This window comes from Dufourea novaeangliae, unplaced genomic scaffold (genome assembly GCF_001272555.1).
Source record: "Dufourea novaeangliae isolate 0120121106 unplaced genomic scaffold, ASM127255v1 scaffold64, whole genome shotgun sequence".
NCBI lineage: Eukaryota > Metazoa > Arthropoda > Insecta > Hymenoptera > Halictidae > Dufourea > Dufourea novaeangliae.
This window is the reverse complement of record NW_015373954.1, coordinates 1,167,055-1,183,668: the sequence shown is the minus strand read 5'-3', so window position 1 is coordinate 1,183,668 and position 16,614 is coordinate 1,167,055. Positions and strand designations below refer to the sequence as shown.

At 37.7% G+C, this 16,614-nt stretch overlaps 1 protein-coding gene across 1 annotated transcript in view; it reads left to right on the top strand.

Annotated features, from left to right (window-relative positions):
• Nucleotides 1-10,794: 10,794 nt before the first annotated feature.
• LOC107186307 (apolipophorins) overlaps nt 10,795-16,614 on the top strand; it is a 34,251-nt gene continuing 28,431 nt past the window's right edge. Inside the window, exon 1 of the mRNA XM_015574139.1 lies at nt 10,795-10,968. Within this exon, the coding sequence (XP_015429625.1) occupies nt 10,893-10,968 (76 nt within the window). The 5' untranslated portion in view covers nt 10,795-10,892. The remainder of the gene's footprint in view (nt 10,969-16,614) is intronic.

The following is a 16,614-nucleotide window of genomic DNA, read 5'->3' as shown; positions in this document are numbered from 1 at the left end:
TGAACGGTGCGCGCACGACACCGTCGTGATAGTTAATCAAGTATAAACGAAAAAAAAGGGGGGGTGGGTATTATATTGCACAGGTTTAACGCTGTGAACAACAGACGAGGGCGATGAAAACTGTCGGCGTTCCCGGATGTTATTCGATCAATATAAATTGCTGACTGGAAATGTCGCGACACATTACCTAAAGTTCAATGATTCACCGCGATACCGTCCACATGTGACCTCCCTTTTTCTCTCTCTCTCTCTCTGTCTCTTTTTTCCCCTCACATCTCTCGTTTAAACAGAGACGGCCGCGAACATACCGGGGAGAATGATGTTCCGCGAAATAACAGGGGAATTAAGCCGCGGTTACGTTTGACAATAGAAAAGCTTCATGGGGATTAACGCCGAGACTGTGAATAAAACGCATTAAATTCAATTATACATATACTCGTTCAGTTGGTTCATGTCGATAAAAAGTACTGTATATTCCATTCAGAAATAGACACTAGTATAAAAAATGGGGAATTTTCTTCTTTTTTTTCCTTTGTCTTAAAGTATTTACAAACAGTACCTTCTACGGAATTATAAGCGAATTTGTTGACATTGTGGCGTGTGAAGTAAATTATAGTGTTCATAGTAAATCGGAAATTTGAAAAGTATAAATAATAAAATTGAAATGTGAACGGGGCTCATTTGGAATTTAAGAAATATCGACAGGATTCGTTGGTAAATGGTCGAATTTGTGAACCGGTGTGGTAGAATTTGTAAAACTGTAATATGCAAAAGATCCGTGAATTATTTTCGGTAGTTCGAAATATACATCAATCAAGCTTTTTCAGGGAATTTGTTATGCCATTTCTTCTGTTGATAGATATATAGCTCAATTTTTCAGTAAATACTAAGGAAATAACATATAATAAGATATATACGTTGAATTTTTAATAAATAATAATTCTGCATATACAACAAATTTTTTAATTTTCTCTCTTATTTAAGAGCTCAAAGGTATTTAACCTTCCATCATCTATTAAAAGCATATGGTTGCCAGGAGCCGATAATTGCAGTTGATGCATCACGTAATCACTATTTAAAAAAAAAACGAAAAAAAGGAAACGAGCGAACAAAAATTACAGTGAAATCGATATTTATGAAACGAGAATCATGGACTTCGTTCGTTTTAACTTCTGAGTCATTTGTTTATACACCACGCGTTTATCGATAGTAAAAGGACTCCGATTAAATTAGACTAGTGAACACATTCTTGTTTTGTTTAGTGGCTACTTATCGAATCGACTCGATGCATGTATTTGCGTCCTAATTGGTGCTACGAAGACAACACGGCAAAAGCTACATTGAAATAGAGCAAAAATTATTTTCCTATCTATACTAGGTTCGGTTCAAATAACATCTTTATTGCTCTCACAATTTATTGAATAGTCAAAATTTGTTTGTTCGGAATATTAGATATATCGTGAAAAAATGTAAATAAATAGAGTATTATTAAAATATTATGAAACTCTATTATACTTCTCCAAAATGGAAATTGAACGATTCCATCAATTAATATAATATGACGATTTTAAGTACACTTCACAGGTGTTTCAAGTTAACCATTTTAAAGAACGATTATCTAGTGAATTTGTATCTCCTATAAATTGTATTGTTACGCACGATCAAGAAAGGGTCTTTGAATTATTCGATGAAATGAATTATATAATATTGTGAAATTCTGCATAATTTGCCCGGGAACTTGTCGCGGTGCAATAACTTCCTCTGATTACGGTTGAAAAAATGTCGACCGATAAGAATTTTTCAGAAAGTAGCACGTCGTGCAGCAACATTTCTAGAAGTTTTACACGGAAGTTGCTTATTGCTCGCAGATTTCAGCGCGTGATATAGCCATATCAAGTGCTTTGCATTTAACAAAATTGTAATGGACGATATTGTGTATTAGACAATATTGTGCAGGTTGCGTATATGTTCAGGCAAATAACAAAACTTCTATCGGCAATTTCCTTTGTTGATAATATTGTCACAATGAAACGATTGTTTAACGCTCGTTACTAAAGAGTTCCAAGGCTATCTGCAAATTGCCAAGTTTAATTCTTTATCGTGTATAAGAATACAATTTCTAGGAGATACAAATTTACATTTTTAGTTCTTTAAACTGGTTAACTTGAAAAATATTAACTGGTGGATTAGTTAAATTTCTATTTGGCAAAAGTATGAAAGAATTTTATAATATTTTAATAATACTGGAACCGAACCTAAATACATATCTGATATCTATAGGTAAATGTAAGTAAGAACCCATTTATGTTATTCATATCGGATACATATTTTTTAATAGTTTCGTTAAGACTGACCGTAAAAATATCTTCGTTAGAAGCAGAAGAGATTAAGCACGAATAACTGCATTAGGTCATTAATTATTTTGTCGCTATCAGTTATTACCTAACCGTTTCGTAATATTTGCTACAATGTTTATAACGATTCGTAACCTGCAGCAGATAACGTGCTAGAGAAAGAAATACACGCAGAGTGGTAATTCTGCGAAGAATGACAGCGCAGAAGTGTGACACTCGTCGATGACCGACGATATCTTAACTTTTAAGTAAAGATAACGAGAAAGTTTGCAGTAAACGCAAAACACAGCCTCGATTTCATTCAATGTCCCCCACTCGATTAATTTCTCATTATTAAGTGGAATGTTAATGTTCAATAATTTATATGATCGATTCCAGGCAAACAACTGCAATCAATCAAGTCAATTAAGACGATTCTTTAAAGTAAGTAACGTCGTTCCAACGCGTCGAAATAATAAAACGAGCTCCCAGTTCTTAATAGAGCCATTACATTAGCGATGAATGTCATCGAGAACTGACAGAAAGCCATAAACTAAATGAAATCAAGCAGTCTCACTAAGAAAATTTCGTATTCAACCATCATTCATATTCTCATCCCAAACTGTATCATGCCATTCTCCTACAACGAAAAATAGCCTTTCATTTTTTGATAATGCAATTTGAAATAATGAAAAATACCACCAATAGTGGAGAGATAGCGTTATTAAAAGTATTAAAACACTTTCCACGGATCCCTTCAAACTGTCTCATGCTGTTTCTTTGTCTCGAAGTAATAAACATGAGCTCTAAATTTTCTCATAATGCAATTACAACGAAAAATGTCTTCAAGAATTGACATGAAGCATAAATAACCGACGTGAAAGTATCTCATAATGAAAATCGAGTATTCCCAACACTCCTTACAATACCTTCAAACAGTAACATACCATTTCTCTGTGTCAAACTACTGAATACGAACCCCACTGATACTGCAATTACAGCAACGAAAAATGTCGTCAAGTATTAATAGAAAGCACAAGTACGTAACAGAAGTGAAGCAACCTTATAAGAAAGTCGCGTATTCATTCAAACAGTTTCATACCGTTCCTCCGCGTCTAAATCGGTAAAACACACTCGCAAAGAAACCTGCACGGTCGTTCATACGGTACTCTAACACCGCCCACGGATCACCGTAAACTGTTTCAAAGGTGTCTTCATCCCCGTGAAAACAATCACCACGCCTGTCCTCGTCACCGCCCAACATCCTCAAGGACGCCCACGCATTTTCTTTCGCCTTTTAAAGCCCGGTCGTCGCAAGGATAACTAGGTTCCACGCGTCCTGTCCACCTGCGAGTAACCAAAGGTATACGTATACAAAGGGGCTGTTTGTTTGTTGTCCCCTTGAAAATGTGTCAGCGTACGGGGGCCCCAGCAACGCGATTTCCAACGATACAACACCGACGATATGTACTTCCTTTGATCTCCGGGGACAAGCGCGCCTAGCCCGTCGCGGAAATCCGGAAAACGTGCTCCACAACACACCCCACGAAGAAGGACACGGCCCAGGGGCTAGTGCTGCTGCTCTCGTCCAGGATCGATCCTCGAGATTGAATAACCACGACCAGGATACATAACCGCCATCGAAACATCCCTGATATGAAAACTTTCTTCTCGTTTTTAATCCTTCTTCGATTTTCTTCTGCCTCTTTTTTCTTCCTTAATTTTCCTTCGATTTTCTCCTAGCTCTTTTTCTTTCTTAATCCTTCTTCGATTTCCTTTTGCCTCCTTTTTCTTTCTTAATTTCTCTTCGATTTTCTTCTGCCTCTTTTTTCTTTTTTTAATTTTTCTTAAATTTTCTTTTTTAACACACTGGGTGTCGCGCCGATATTACATGACTTCCCCGAGGGGCCGGTATGAATTATATTACTATGCATGCATAATATTTAGGTACACGTATTGTATGTATAAATAAAACTATTTTTATATGTTTTATGGTGTATTAATTTCTTCATACCATTGTAGTAACACAACCTGAAGTAGAAGCTCGTCTATTGTTGTAGGGGATGATACTTTGTTTTTGTTAATAATTTTGAAAACAAAATATCGTGTTATTGACTTCAGTGCATCGAAATCGGTATGCAGGCCAAACTTCTAAATAATAATCTACCTAAACTTTTTTACAAACGGCGACCCTCAACTGAAACCTTCGCAACACTACTCAGGGTGATGACCTTGACTACATATAGAAAAATCACCGAAATCGGAGGTGGCTGGTTTATTGTAAATACTTATCGATCTATTTTCAATTTCCTTTTACCTTTCACTTTCCTTTTTGATCTTTCTTCGAGTTCCTTCTTCTTCTTCTTCAATGATATTCCTCGGTGGGAAAACGTTTCCCGCGGTTTCGTCTACGAACGAACGGATTCACGATTGGTGAATACTGGACTCTCAACTCCAATATTTTTCTCTATTATTTTTCCGCCGGAGCAACGGTCACGGTGTTATCAGTTCCGAGCCGCGTGGATACATGAGTCGAACCGTAAACGGCCTGGCTGACGAGCTTTGATTGGATTTTCAGCGAGCCTCCCGACATACGGGGAGACTTTTTGAAGTCGATGTTCTCCTTTATTCGGGGAAAGGGATGAGGGCAGTTTTATTGGGGTTGATTCGAGCATGTACGAGTAGTTCTGTGGTTACGGACAGGAATTGAAGAGTGGAGGTAGGAAACACTGAACGTGCCAAAAAATTCTATACAGCACTATTCATAAAGTCACACAAAAATCACCCAGTTTTTAAGCAACTACGTATCCTAGACGAAAAATTGATCGTTTTTCATAATGTTGTAGGAAAAAGACATTGGTGTAGGTCAGGACAAATTTAAACTTTAACTTTTTAACGCCCAGACCCTTAAATCGTTATTTTAAAATTATGAAACTGATATATGTATATGTTGTATCTTGTTATTTTGAAGTCGAAAATATCGATATTGAACAGATCTATCTTTTTTCTTCGTTATTATTGAAGGGGAAACATGAATTTCTGAACTAAAAACGTGGAGATCAACTTCACATATCAGTGAACACAACCTATTATCTATACGTTATAATTACCAACACGCTATACTAATTTACCGAATGCTCATGTAACCAGATTGCAAATTGCAAACAAGAGAATGAAGAAGAAAAAACGTGCAACGTGCACGCGGTCGAGACAATATTCCAACCGAGATGGGTCGTGTGCGCGTCACAAAGTGTGGCATACAATCCATTTCCGGTAGGGGGCCCCATCCGGTAGCCGGAATATGTTAATAACGCGTCAACCGGCAAAAGAATGCACAGATTATATACATGGTGTTGTTCTTCGAGCGGTCGAAAAAAAACAAGAAAAAAATGGAAGAAAAACCAGCTGACTCGATACGCGTTCCAATCGGTGAATTGTTGTATCGGTGAACAACCGTCACTTTTAGACTACGTGCCACGCAAAGGAAGTGACAATAGAGCAGATCTGGGCATATTTGAAATGAAAGTAAGAAATAATTATTTGAAATAATTAATGTGGGAACTTTATTTCCTAATACTGTTATTTGAAAAATAACATATAACAAGATGTATGTGTTGAATTTTTCATAAACAATTATACTGCATATCCAAAAAATTGTTCACTTTTTCCTCTTATTTAACAGCTCAAGGGTATGTAAGCACTTAATGCCCCAGGATTATATTCAGATAGTTAAAGAACTCAAAATCCAAAAGTGAAATTTTTGCACGGTTTGTCCCACTGTACGGTGCTGGGGATAGCAGAGTCGCCATTTTGAATTTTCAGTGTCGAGCAGGAAGGATGCAAAAGATAAGGACTCGTGAAGAATTCGTTCGCGTTCTTGCGTTTCCTCGCCATTTAAAGTCGGTGTTAAATTCCGCGCTGGCGATGATTAATCCTCTGACCCGACAATTTTCCATTCAAATCCCATATCTGCGTTGCCGAATTATCGGCCGGACACGTGTTTACGTTAAAGATTACCCACACACAAACACATACATATAATAAAGATTACCCCCAGCTCGTAATCTCGTTTCCTAGAAGATCGAGAGCGCACGCGTAATTGATCTACAGCCGATTCCCTACTAGTTAGACGTTTGAATCTGAATTTCGAAGCGATTCGAAGTGTTTCCAATAGCGTGAAATTCATTCGAATCATTGACGAGCATGATTCAATACCCGAAACTCATGAAAATTTTGATAAGTCTTGAATCTTGAGGCTTTAAGGGGTCATGGCCACTGTGAAGCTTTAAAAAATTGCCAACTTTTGGGCATTTTTTTTCAGCAAACAAAATATTCAACATAAATGAAGTGTTGTCTATTTATTAATACACTTATTGGGAGTAATAAAAAAATTCGATAAGCCCTGAAAGTCTTGGAAATCTTGATAGTTCTCAATCTCTTGAATGTTTCGATATAGGTTTTGAAAGCTGGGCGAGCATTCAGTATCTCACAAAATTAGTTCTGAATGCTTTGAATGCTTCTGCAAGATATCGAATTTGTATGCACGCCAAGTTTTCAAGATTTATCGAAATTTTCGAGATTTTGCAAAACACCCAAGGCTTTCAGAACCTATCGAATCTTTAAGACTAATCGAGACTCAAGATTCAAGACTTATCATCACTTCAAAGAGTTTTATGTAACGAATCAAGGTTCGAAATTATTCGAATTTTTCGCCTGATGTATGCACAGTCAGTCAAAAAAGTCATCGCACATCTTTTAAAACAGAACGACTTTTTTAAAAGTTGACCAAGTGACTTGAGCTTTTTTGTGAAGTTAGAAGACTTTACTAAATGATGTGTCACAACATTTTTTTAATAATTTTCAGTTGGTTGGAATTGCGAAGAAAATATTAAAGATTAAGACTGTGGGCACATATTCGAAGCGATTCGAAATGCTTTCGAGCCCACCACTACCCACACGAGCCCTCGAGACTCTCGGACTTCAATCGAAAAAATCGGTGCCGGAATAACGGAACGTCCGCGAACATGCGCAAACATTTTCAATATCTGCACGGGATGATTGTTTATTAGAAACACGGGGGTTATCGGAGGCGCACGTTCGTCGTATTTACAAGGTATTTTTGGATTCATGTCACGCACTTCGTCGATCTCGGGTCGAATAATCGTTTAGAACGAGGTTTCGGTGATTTTCACTCGATCCTTATTTCACTTCAAAATTATTTTAACGATCACAAAGAAATAGATTTTTTTTGTATTTCCATCTGCCACATAACATATACTGCCATCTTTAATTAAAATGTCCAGTCTAACAAATTATGGTAATTATTCACAATAAGGGAGCCACCTCCGATTTCAATGACCTAGAAATGTGCTGTTCCCATATTTTGAATAATTATCCAAATTGTCGTTTTTCAAGATTCTTCGAAATATTTGGAACGCCATATGCTTTCCACTTTTTAGTTAAAGTCAGAATGTCCTGTGTGCTTTGTAGGGCTCTAGAAACAGCAAACGTTGCGGTCATAACTGGGAAATTCAAATAAATTTAAAAGATTTACTTATTTTGTGTTTTAGTGAATTCTAATTTTCTAAATTGTAATGCACGTGAATATAATTAACTTTACATATAAGAATATTGAGTATTGACTATACACGGGAAAACTGAACACGCAGACACGTATACTCATACTACTTACCAAAATATATTTTTTAATTATAATATAATGGCGAATGATAATTGGAAATGTCGTTGAAATTCATAGATATAATTTTTATACGCTATTAAAATGTATTAGTGGGTGTTTAATACCAATTAGTAATATGATGCTTTATTGACTAGATGAATCACCTTAAAGCTAAACGTGAGCAACGGCAGGCTGCTCTCGCCTCGGAAAACAGCGTGTGAGCAGCGAGAGAAGAGGACAAAAAAAAAGGTGAACCGCGGGATCGCGATAAGCCACGGGAGACGGAAGAGAGAAATAGAGAGAGGGAGAGAGAGAAAAAAAGAATTGTGATTGCACGTGACACAGGACTATCGTAAATCGATTTATCTCCGACTCGACTAAACGTTAAACTCGCGATATTACCGTCCCCACAGGAATGAATCTGAATAAAAATCGACCCCGATGTTTCGGGTCGGGGACGCTCGGTGACTTTCCTGATACAGCCGTTTTTGTTGGTTGTTATCCTATAAGGCTCTCGGAAGTATCCATTTTGGGACCTTAAACCTAGGGTGCATAACGTGAGTATGTTATATCCATTTGAATATTAATTCTTAGATTTCTTTCTGGTATAATGAAATAATTGCATGTGGCTTTGTGTATTCCATCCTTCCGAATTTATATGTATATATACAATATATATGTATATATATTATTAGTTCGAAACTGTTCAAGAAAAAAAATAATTCAGAGTTGGTTAGAAACAGTTCAAGAACAAAGTTAAAAGGTATAATTGTTCTCTTAATAACTTTTTAATAAACAACATTTAATAATTGAAACTTTCAACTTAAAAACATCATCGAAATCGGAGGTAGCTCCCTTATTGTAAATATTTACCCAATTGGTTTTACCCCATAGCCCTGTATAGATTTGGTTTACACATCCAGTGGACTCTAATGTTTATTAATTGAAAAAACATAAAAATAAAATTAAATATAAAACATATAATATAATACAAAGTAAATTTCTACAGTTTAAAGCATCCTTAATAAATTTCAAAGCTCTCATTCAATTATCTGTCGTAGTTTTCCATATTTTAATTGCCAAAAACAAATAACCTATTTTTGTGGGCTCCCTCTGAAATCGAATTTGAATTTCACCGGAAATCGAATTCTCGTATCCAATTCCTCGTCCCGAGTTCACCGTGGAATGAATTGCTGCTTTCGGAGCATTACAATTGCACCGGACCAGGGACAATTTCGTCTGGAAAAAAAGGAGAAAGAAATAGGAAGAGACCACGGCCGAAATTAACCGAACTTGAACTGTACACGTGTAAAAAGAACGTTCTACTGGACTTTCTCGCCGGGAAGACAGGAGGTTCTCTCTTTAACGATTGTTCCCAGCCGGTGAAAATGCAATTACGTTTGAAACGGTGAACCACGCCGGAAATTACCTCGGACTCCAATGTCTTATTCAACGGCCCTGCGGGCGTTACAACGTTTTCGTTTTCCTTTGGAAAAATCCTATAGAGCGTGCGGAACACGAGAACCGGCACTACAGAACATTCGTCAAGGAGATCCCCCCCCCCCCACTGCCTCTCGTTAGAATGTTGTACAATCTGCACAATGTTGACCCTTTCATTTAGAAATTATTTAAAAATTACCGAAGAAATATATTGTTGTATTTTTGTATGTATTACATGACATATAAACGATTTGCAAGAACATTTTAACATTTTGAAATCGTCTGTCCACTTTCTGATCTTTAACTGTATGTAAATCTTGCGGAAATTCTTATCGACGAAAATACAACAGCGGTGACCATTGACAATCGAGCTATCGTTCGCAAATAGAGATAGGTCGGGTACGTTTGGTACATAGCGTGTAAACCCCAAGTTTAAGTAACTTCAAAAGACCATTGAAACTCTACATTACTCTACATTTTCGACGGAGAAACAATCACTACCTTCGAATTATTGAATAGACTTAAGAAACGGTAAACATTGCATTAACTCCTCTATGTTTGCAGTTTTGCTCGGAACAAGATAAAGACTTAATATCACATTAAAAATATTATATTAAAACATACACAACTTAGAACAAAATAATCTTTACCATCGGAAAGAATGAAAAATTTGATACAGGAAATATGAAATGTCAGTTTAAAAAAAAAAATGTTACTAAGGCATATACATATAAAAAGACTTAATACACTTTGACTCAGGGGTCCAGATATGAAATTCTTTCTCAAAAATCTTTCCCCAAAGAGAAGTTATTAAATTTTGTCCATTTTCCTATATCCATCGAGCACTGTGTGCACTGTCCGTTTGAGAAAAGCCACCGTGATCTTAGCTCCATGGGCCTGGTGCACAATGAGTACGACGGACGACACGTAACGAGTGACGAATCGAACACGACCTATGACGTGTGAACAACCACCAACAATAACAAAGCAGGCCCCTTTGATACCAATAGCACAAACACAACACAAAGGGTTCTGTAATCTCGCGACAGCTGGTTTAGGAAAAATGTTTCAAGGGAACCGTCTCTCTCGACCGATTGACTCTCGTTTTCCTTCTGTGGGGGGGTTCTCTCTCTCTCTCTCTTTTTCTCTCACTCTTTCTCTCGTTATCTCAGTGTCAGCAATGATGAATCGGGTACACACACGGGCCGTATGCCAATGTCCAGCAGCCATGGGGACACCGGCGATGACCGTTTGCCCGCGGTGTCGAAAAGTGGGGGCCCGCGAGAGCATAAAAGCACGGACGTAGAAAACCGTCGACGCTTTTGTGGTGTTTCACTCGCGTGGCCGCCTCGTGTCCGTAAGCTGAAGATATTCGTGTGACAAAAGTGTGCGACGAGACGAACCGCGACAGAGACTTCTACATTACACACGGGGACGCCATGGGGCATCCACCAAGACGCGCGGGGACGATCCTCGCATGCTTGTTCCTGGTGTTCGCCGCCGCGGAATCGGCCGGTAAGCTGATCGAGAAGATACGATTCTTACGAATTCACCCGAATCCGCTGCTGCGGGCCTAGTATGCCGTTAGAGACACACCATAGGGTATTAGATATGCTTCGAAGAGTTTTGGATTGAAATCTTTGTACAATTTTGCGATCTGGACCCCAGAGTGTATTAGGTCCACTTTAAAAAAAAAATGACATTTCACCTGTTTCCTGTATCAAATATTTTCCCCTTTCCGATGGTAGATTTTATTTCGATCTAAGACATTTAGTTTTTAATATAATAGTCTGAAAATGATGGAAAGTCCATCACGTAGGGGAATTAAAGCAAAGTTCACCATTTCTACATATAGAGACTTGTCTTGAATCTCTTCAATAGTTCAAAGGTAGTGATTGTTTTCCCCTTAATTCTTAGTGAACGGTTCCAAAGTTATAAAGGCTTTCGCACCACTGATTTGCTCTCCGCTAAAGTTTGAAAAGTGTGACTTAATACACTCTGGCTCTGAGGTTCAGAATCTGCTTAACAATACGATTACACATTTACATATCGTGGATGTAAAAGACTTGCAGCAGCGTATATAGTATAAAACGAATGTTTGCATTCATAAATCAGCACTACTATAAAAATAAAGATAATATTAGTATGAAAACATACTAATTACATTTTGTATACATCTAAATTGTATGTTCTGTACATATCGAATCTTGATAGTTGAGACAACGTCTATTTTTTCTACATTTTCTGTTCCCTTTGGTTCGGCACATAAAGCAACGTTTTTTGTGTGGGAATCAAACACGTAGAAATTTTCTTTCTTCTCCAAAGTGGGGGTTAACAGTAACGTGGAATTGTTAGAATGACTGAAATACATTAAAGGAGAAAATTTCCTTTTTTCGAGTAACAGAAAGAAAGGGCCAGAATTTAATATCAGTTACGGAATGTCGTGATCTTCGGGAACAATGTTGGAAGATTCATGTTCGCAGCACAGTGACGGGAAATGGCTGTAAATATATTTGACTTAAAGCCTGGCGGTTTTCAGAACCAAGAAACACGCAAAACGACTGCTTTTCCTTCGTATAAACGAACGCAAAGTTCATTTTCTCTTATGAAATATGCCCCTAGCCGTTTTGTTGAACAACGTAGATATTTAAGTTTCTGAAAACACGGACAAAGCCTTCTTAGGGTTCGTCCAATATTTACGAATTCCATTCAGTGTGAGCAAACCATCAAATATCTCGTCGCAAGGAAAACGAATATGGACTTTCGCCCACGTTCAAAAGTAAACGGCTCGATACAGTAACTGGAAATATTTATCGCATCGATCTCGAGATTCACGTGGTACCGCGCAATTTTCACATCGATATACAAGATGGATCGCCGTAAGCACTTCACCTAGAATAACTTTTAAAGTGGGCATCCTACGAAAAAAGTGTTTTATATCAAAATCGCACGGTATCGAGAACATGTATGATGCTGAAACGGTTTTCTTTAAATAATCCATTTGTTTATGAGATGTCAAGGTGACCTTGATAAATTATTAGGTTTAGAACAAATAAAGCTTGATACTCTTTTACAGAAAATTTGTTATTCTTTGACATTTTTACAGAGAACAGTTGACGTTTCATTTAAAAAATTCAAGGTCATCTTTGCTATCCCGTAAACAAATGGATTATTTAAATACGTTCTCTTCGACAGCGTAGGCAATTTCTATATAAAACACTTTTTTGTAGTACCTACACATATTTTAGAAGTCACTTGGGGGCGGACAAGTTATACCACTCCACCCTGTACGATCGATAAAATGACTCGGCTTATCTTTTGTCCAAGATGGTGAGCCACACATTTGTCCAACAAATATGTGTTTCGATTAATAATTTCCCTCGTGTACTAATAACAAGCGATAACGTGTTTAAACTTTTAATTACGGCTGTCGTCAACAGACGACAAAGCAAGAAACATTCTCGTATAATGTTTACGAATAGTGAAAGTGATGGTAGTGAAGTAGACGATGACTCAAATAGTGTTGACAGTGATCAGGAAACTATTTATTATTTCCTATTTGTAACTTTCATTATTATCACTTATTGACCCATTTTATTTTTTACGTTTGAATGGCCAGTCTCATAAATAAAGGGTTAATACGTTCTGGACGGCAGCATTGAATTGTTGCCAATAAAGAACCCCTAACCTGCGAACTGTGCAAAGTTCACCTGACAGTGGAGCACATCATCACTCGAAAAATGTATTCCAATGTTTATTCGAAACATTTATTCGTATTTTTGTTCGAATAATACCAAACTTTACCAATGACCCACTCCGGTTTGTCATGTCGTCTTTAATATTCCTGTGATGAGATTAATATCTCCAGTACCGTATACGTCTTCCTTTGGGAGTAGTCCTCCAGGTCTGGGTAGCGAAGTTACCCTCCCATCGTGGAGAAAATTAGGGAAAACAATGATATATGTGCCTCCTCGAAGAGAATAAATACTAGGAAGGTCCTGGCGAGTTTTAGATGGAGGAGATCCGGAACAGCACAGTTGTGTGTCTGGTCAGAAAAATGATGATCCCGTGAGAACGACGCGACAGACGATAACACACGTTCCCACTCGCAGGCTCTATATAATACACTACACGGTGATCGTCGATCCGACGTTCGTTCGTTCGTCGACGGGATAGAGGATCGTTCTTTTACGATGGAATTACGAGAAAAATGACGCTCGGCCCCTTTCGAAGCAAAAATTTTCGGTCCTGGCCGGCTCGTAAACGGAAAGCAAATGGCGTCCTTTCCCTTCTTTCTTTTTTTTTGTCGTCCGTCTTTTAGGGAAAACTGCCGGATTTTCGCCGCCCCGGGAAAACATTTTCTTGGCTGTTTTTCTTTTCTCTTCGTCGCGGGAAGAAGACGTGGACGAAAAAAGGGGGCGAATTGGCGGGGAGAAAGAGAAAGAGCAAACGATCCAGTGTGTAAAAAAAGCCCGTATACTTGCGCGTGTTAAAGGGCAAATGATAGGACGTGGAATCATTTATGAGTTGAGAAAAGGGTACATTATGGAGATGGGCAAATTTCAGACTGTTAAATGTTTGTTTTTTTTTCTCTCTTTTTTTCTTAACGAATCTCTCCGCCTCTGCTTTTTTTCTCTATGGTTCGTCTGGCATTGCGAAAGGTTCAGAAGTGCATGGGAACGCTTCCAGCTGGTCCTTTTCGAGAAACTCTTCTTTCTCAATTGGCCACAGTTTCGCAATGACAAATTCTAGACTTATTTCTGCTCTTAATCCTTTAACGCCCAGTGTTGTACCGGCGCAACATTCATTTTAAAAGAGCGACAAACTCTGTCGCCGGTTAATATCTAACTTTTGTCAGCAAGGATCCGTAGTTTCACTAATATAAAGTAGATCTCCACGATTTCAGTTGAGAAATTCAAGTATTCCGTCCAAGAATAAATAAAAAAAAAGGAAAAAATGAGAAGAAAATAGATCTGTTTAATATGGATATTTTTGATTTCAAAATAACAAGATACAACATTTATATCAGTCTTATTATTTGGAAGTACCGCTTCAAGGGTCGGAGTGTTGAAGGGTTGAATTACAGGGACAGGACTGTTTAGCTATAATCATAATTATCGAATTATGGGAGCTACTATACTTATAGTATGAACGATCCATCGAACGATTGATTGAAGTTAACACTTCGACTGCCACAGTGATATAGGCCGCATGTAGCCAGACACGGTTTATTTCGACTTTTAAGTCATAAATCGTCGAATATATATGCGTTTAGTTAATAAAGGCTTTTGGTCTTGTTTTAAATTATACTGCGATATTAATTTTACGAAAAAATTTTGTAATGGTATTTAAATAATCTAGCCTCTTGGTGATTAAAAATTAGGTACCAACACCTTCGAGAACTTAAAAATTAGGTACCAACACACCTTTAATTTTATTTTACCTCTTTTCTTTTTTTATTTCAACTGTGTTCCTTTCGAGGTTCTCTGGTCTCATTCTCTGGAATTCGTGAGAACCGTCGAAAATGGATTTTCAAGTTTTCCGTTTTCTTACCCCTTTCGCGCCCGTTGAAACGAACGAAAGTAAATGAAATGACTGCAATTTTAGAGAGAATCGTATAACTCGCGTTTAATATAGAATATAATGTTTTAAAGTAATGTTAATCGTCTCCATGCAACTTTTATCGCAGTATAGGACGGCGCACTACATACGTTATCGAAATGTTTGGACATCGTTTCGACACTCGAGCAAAGTGTTACAATATCTTAATTATTTCTGCTTGCGAAATAATTCACGGAAACACACGCTGTCGTAATCCCTTCTGTTCGAGGACGATTCAGTTGTATTTGCAGAGCTCCTCACCGTTTTCCGGGGAACAAACGAAATGGATTAATGGTATTCATTCTGGTACGCCGCTCTCGACCCGTTATCAAATGAATCTCGATGCTTTTGTAATCGTTCGTGACGCAGACCGCTTTGGGTCGGACTATTATTTGCTATTCGCACACCTAAAATTATTCGGAATTTCCACATGGAAAATTCTCTGTGTTCTTAAATGTGCAAAAGGAAAATGGAAATCCATTACTAATTAATCCTGTCGTTGTGTTTCGAGAATATTAATCATCTGTGTCTTATAGGTATTGTATAGTATTTGAAGTTCTAATTTAGAAAAACCTGACATGTTTGATCATATTTTCCCATAAAACAAAAATTTCCCTGGACACTTCTATCGAAGTCCCCCTAGCAAACCTGTAAAATTTCCAGAAAATAAAAGAATATTCGAATCTTCGATACGTCGACGGTCTCCAAAAATTTCGCCTATTTCTCTCCAGTCATTCGGTTCATGACGCACAGAAACACATTTTTCTTTTCCATGTTGACATCTTCAATGGTGGATTCAATTTACGCGGGAAGAGCCATCAACCGTGCCACAATTGGCCGAGAAACCACCCTCACACGCAGCAACAAATTCTCATTCAAGTTTGTTCAGGGGGCGGGGGGGGGGGGGTCCGTTCGAAGAGTTCGGTGTGTACGCGTCGCCTCTCTAAAATGCATGGAAATAACCCCTTTGGAAAGGTGTGCGTCTCCGAGGAGTTCCGTGTGGACCCAAGTAAATAAATTCCACCCCCGCAGAGACACGTATCCCGAATAAAAAGTTTTTTTGTCCGTTCCCGTGAACGATGACGTTGGCTATTTGGTGTGCTGGCCAGAGACGAGGACGGGGATTCGGCTGAGATCAGGAGAATGTTTCGACTCGCTTCAGCAGGAGAGAACCTATTTAGATGTTACAGGGGTTGGTTGTTACGGTCAGGGTTCGACATTATTTCAATCAATTTTCATTCAAACGATCATTTGTTGGCAATTTTCATTGGACGTTATTTGATAACCCTTTCATTCTCAGATTATTGAAAAATTACCAAAGAAACATTTTGTTGTATTTTTCTATATACTACATAACATATAAATGGTTTATAAGAACATTTTAACATTTTGAAACAGTCTAATACTAATTTTCATTTGTTGCCATTTGTCAACTTTTTTATTTTTATCACAATTGTATCCAATAATTGTCATTATAATGTTGTTAAACATAATAAAACCCAATTTTTCATACTGTTGATCAATACGCCCTTCTGAAATATTTGAAAAAATTAGAGTTTT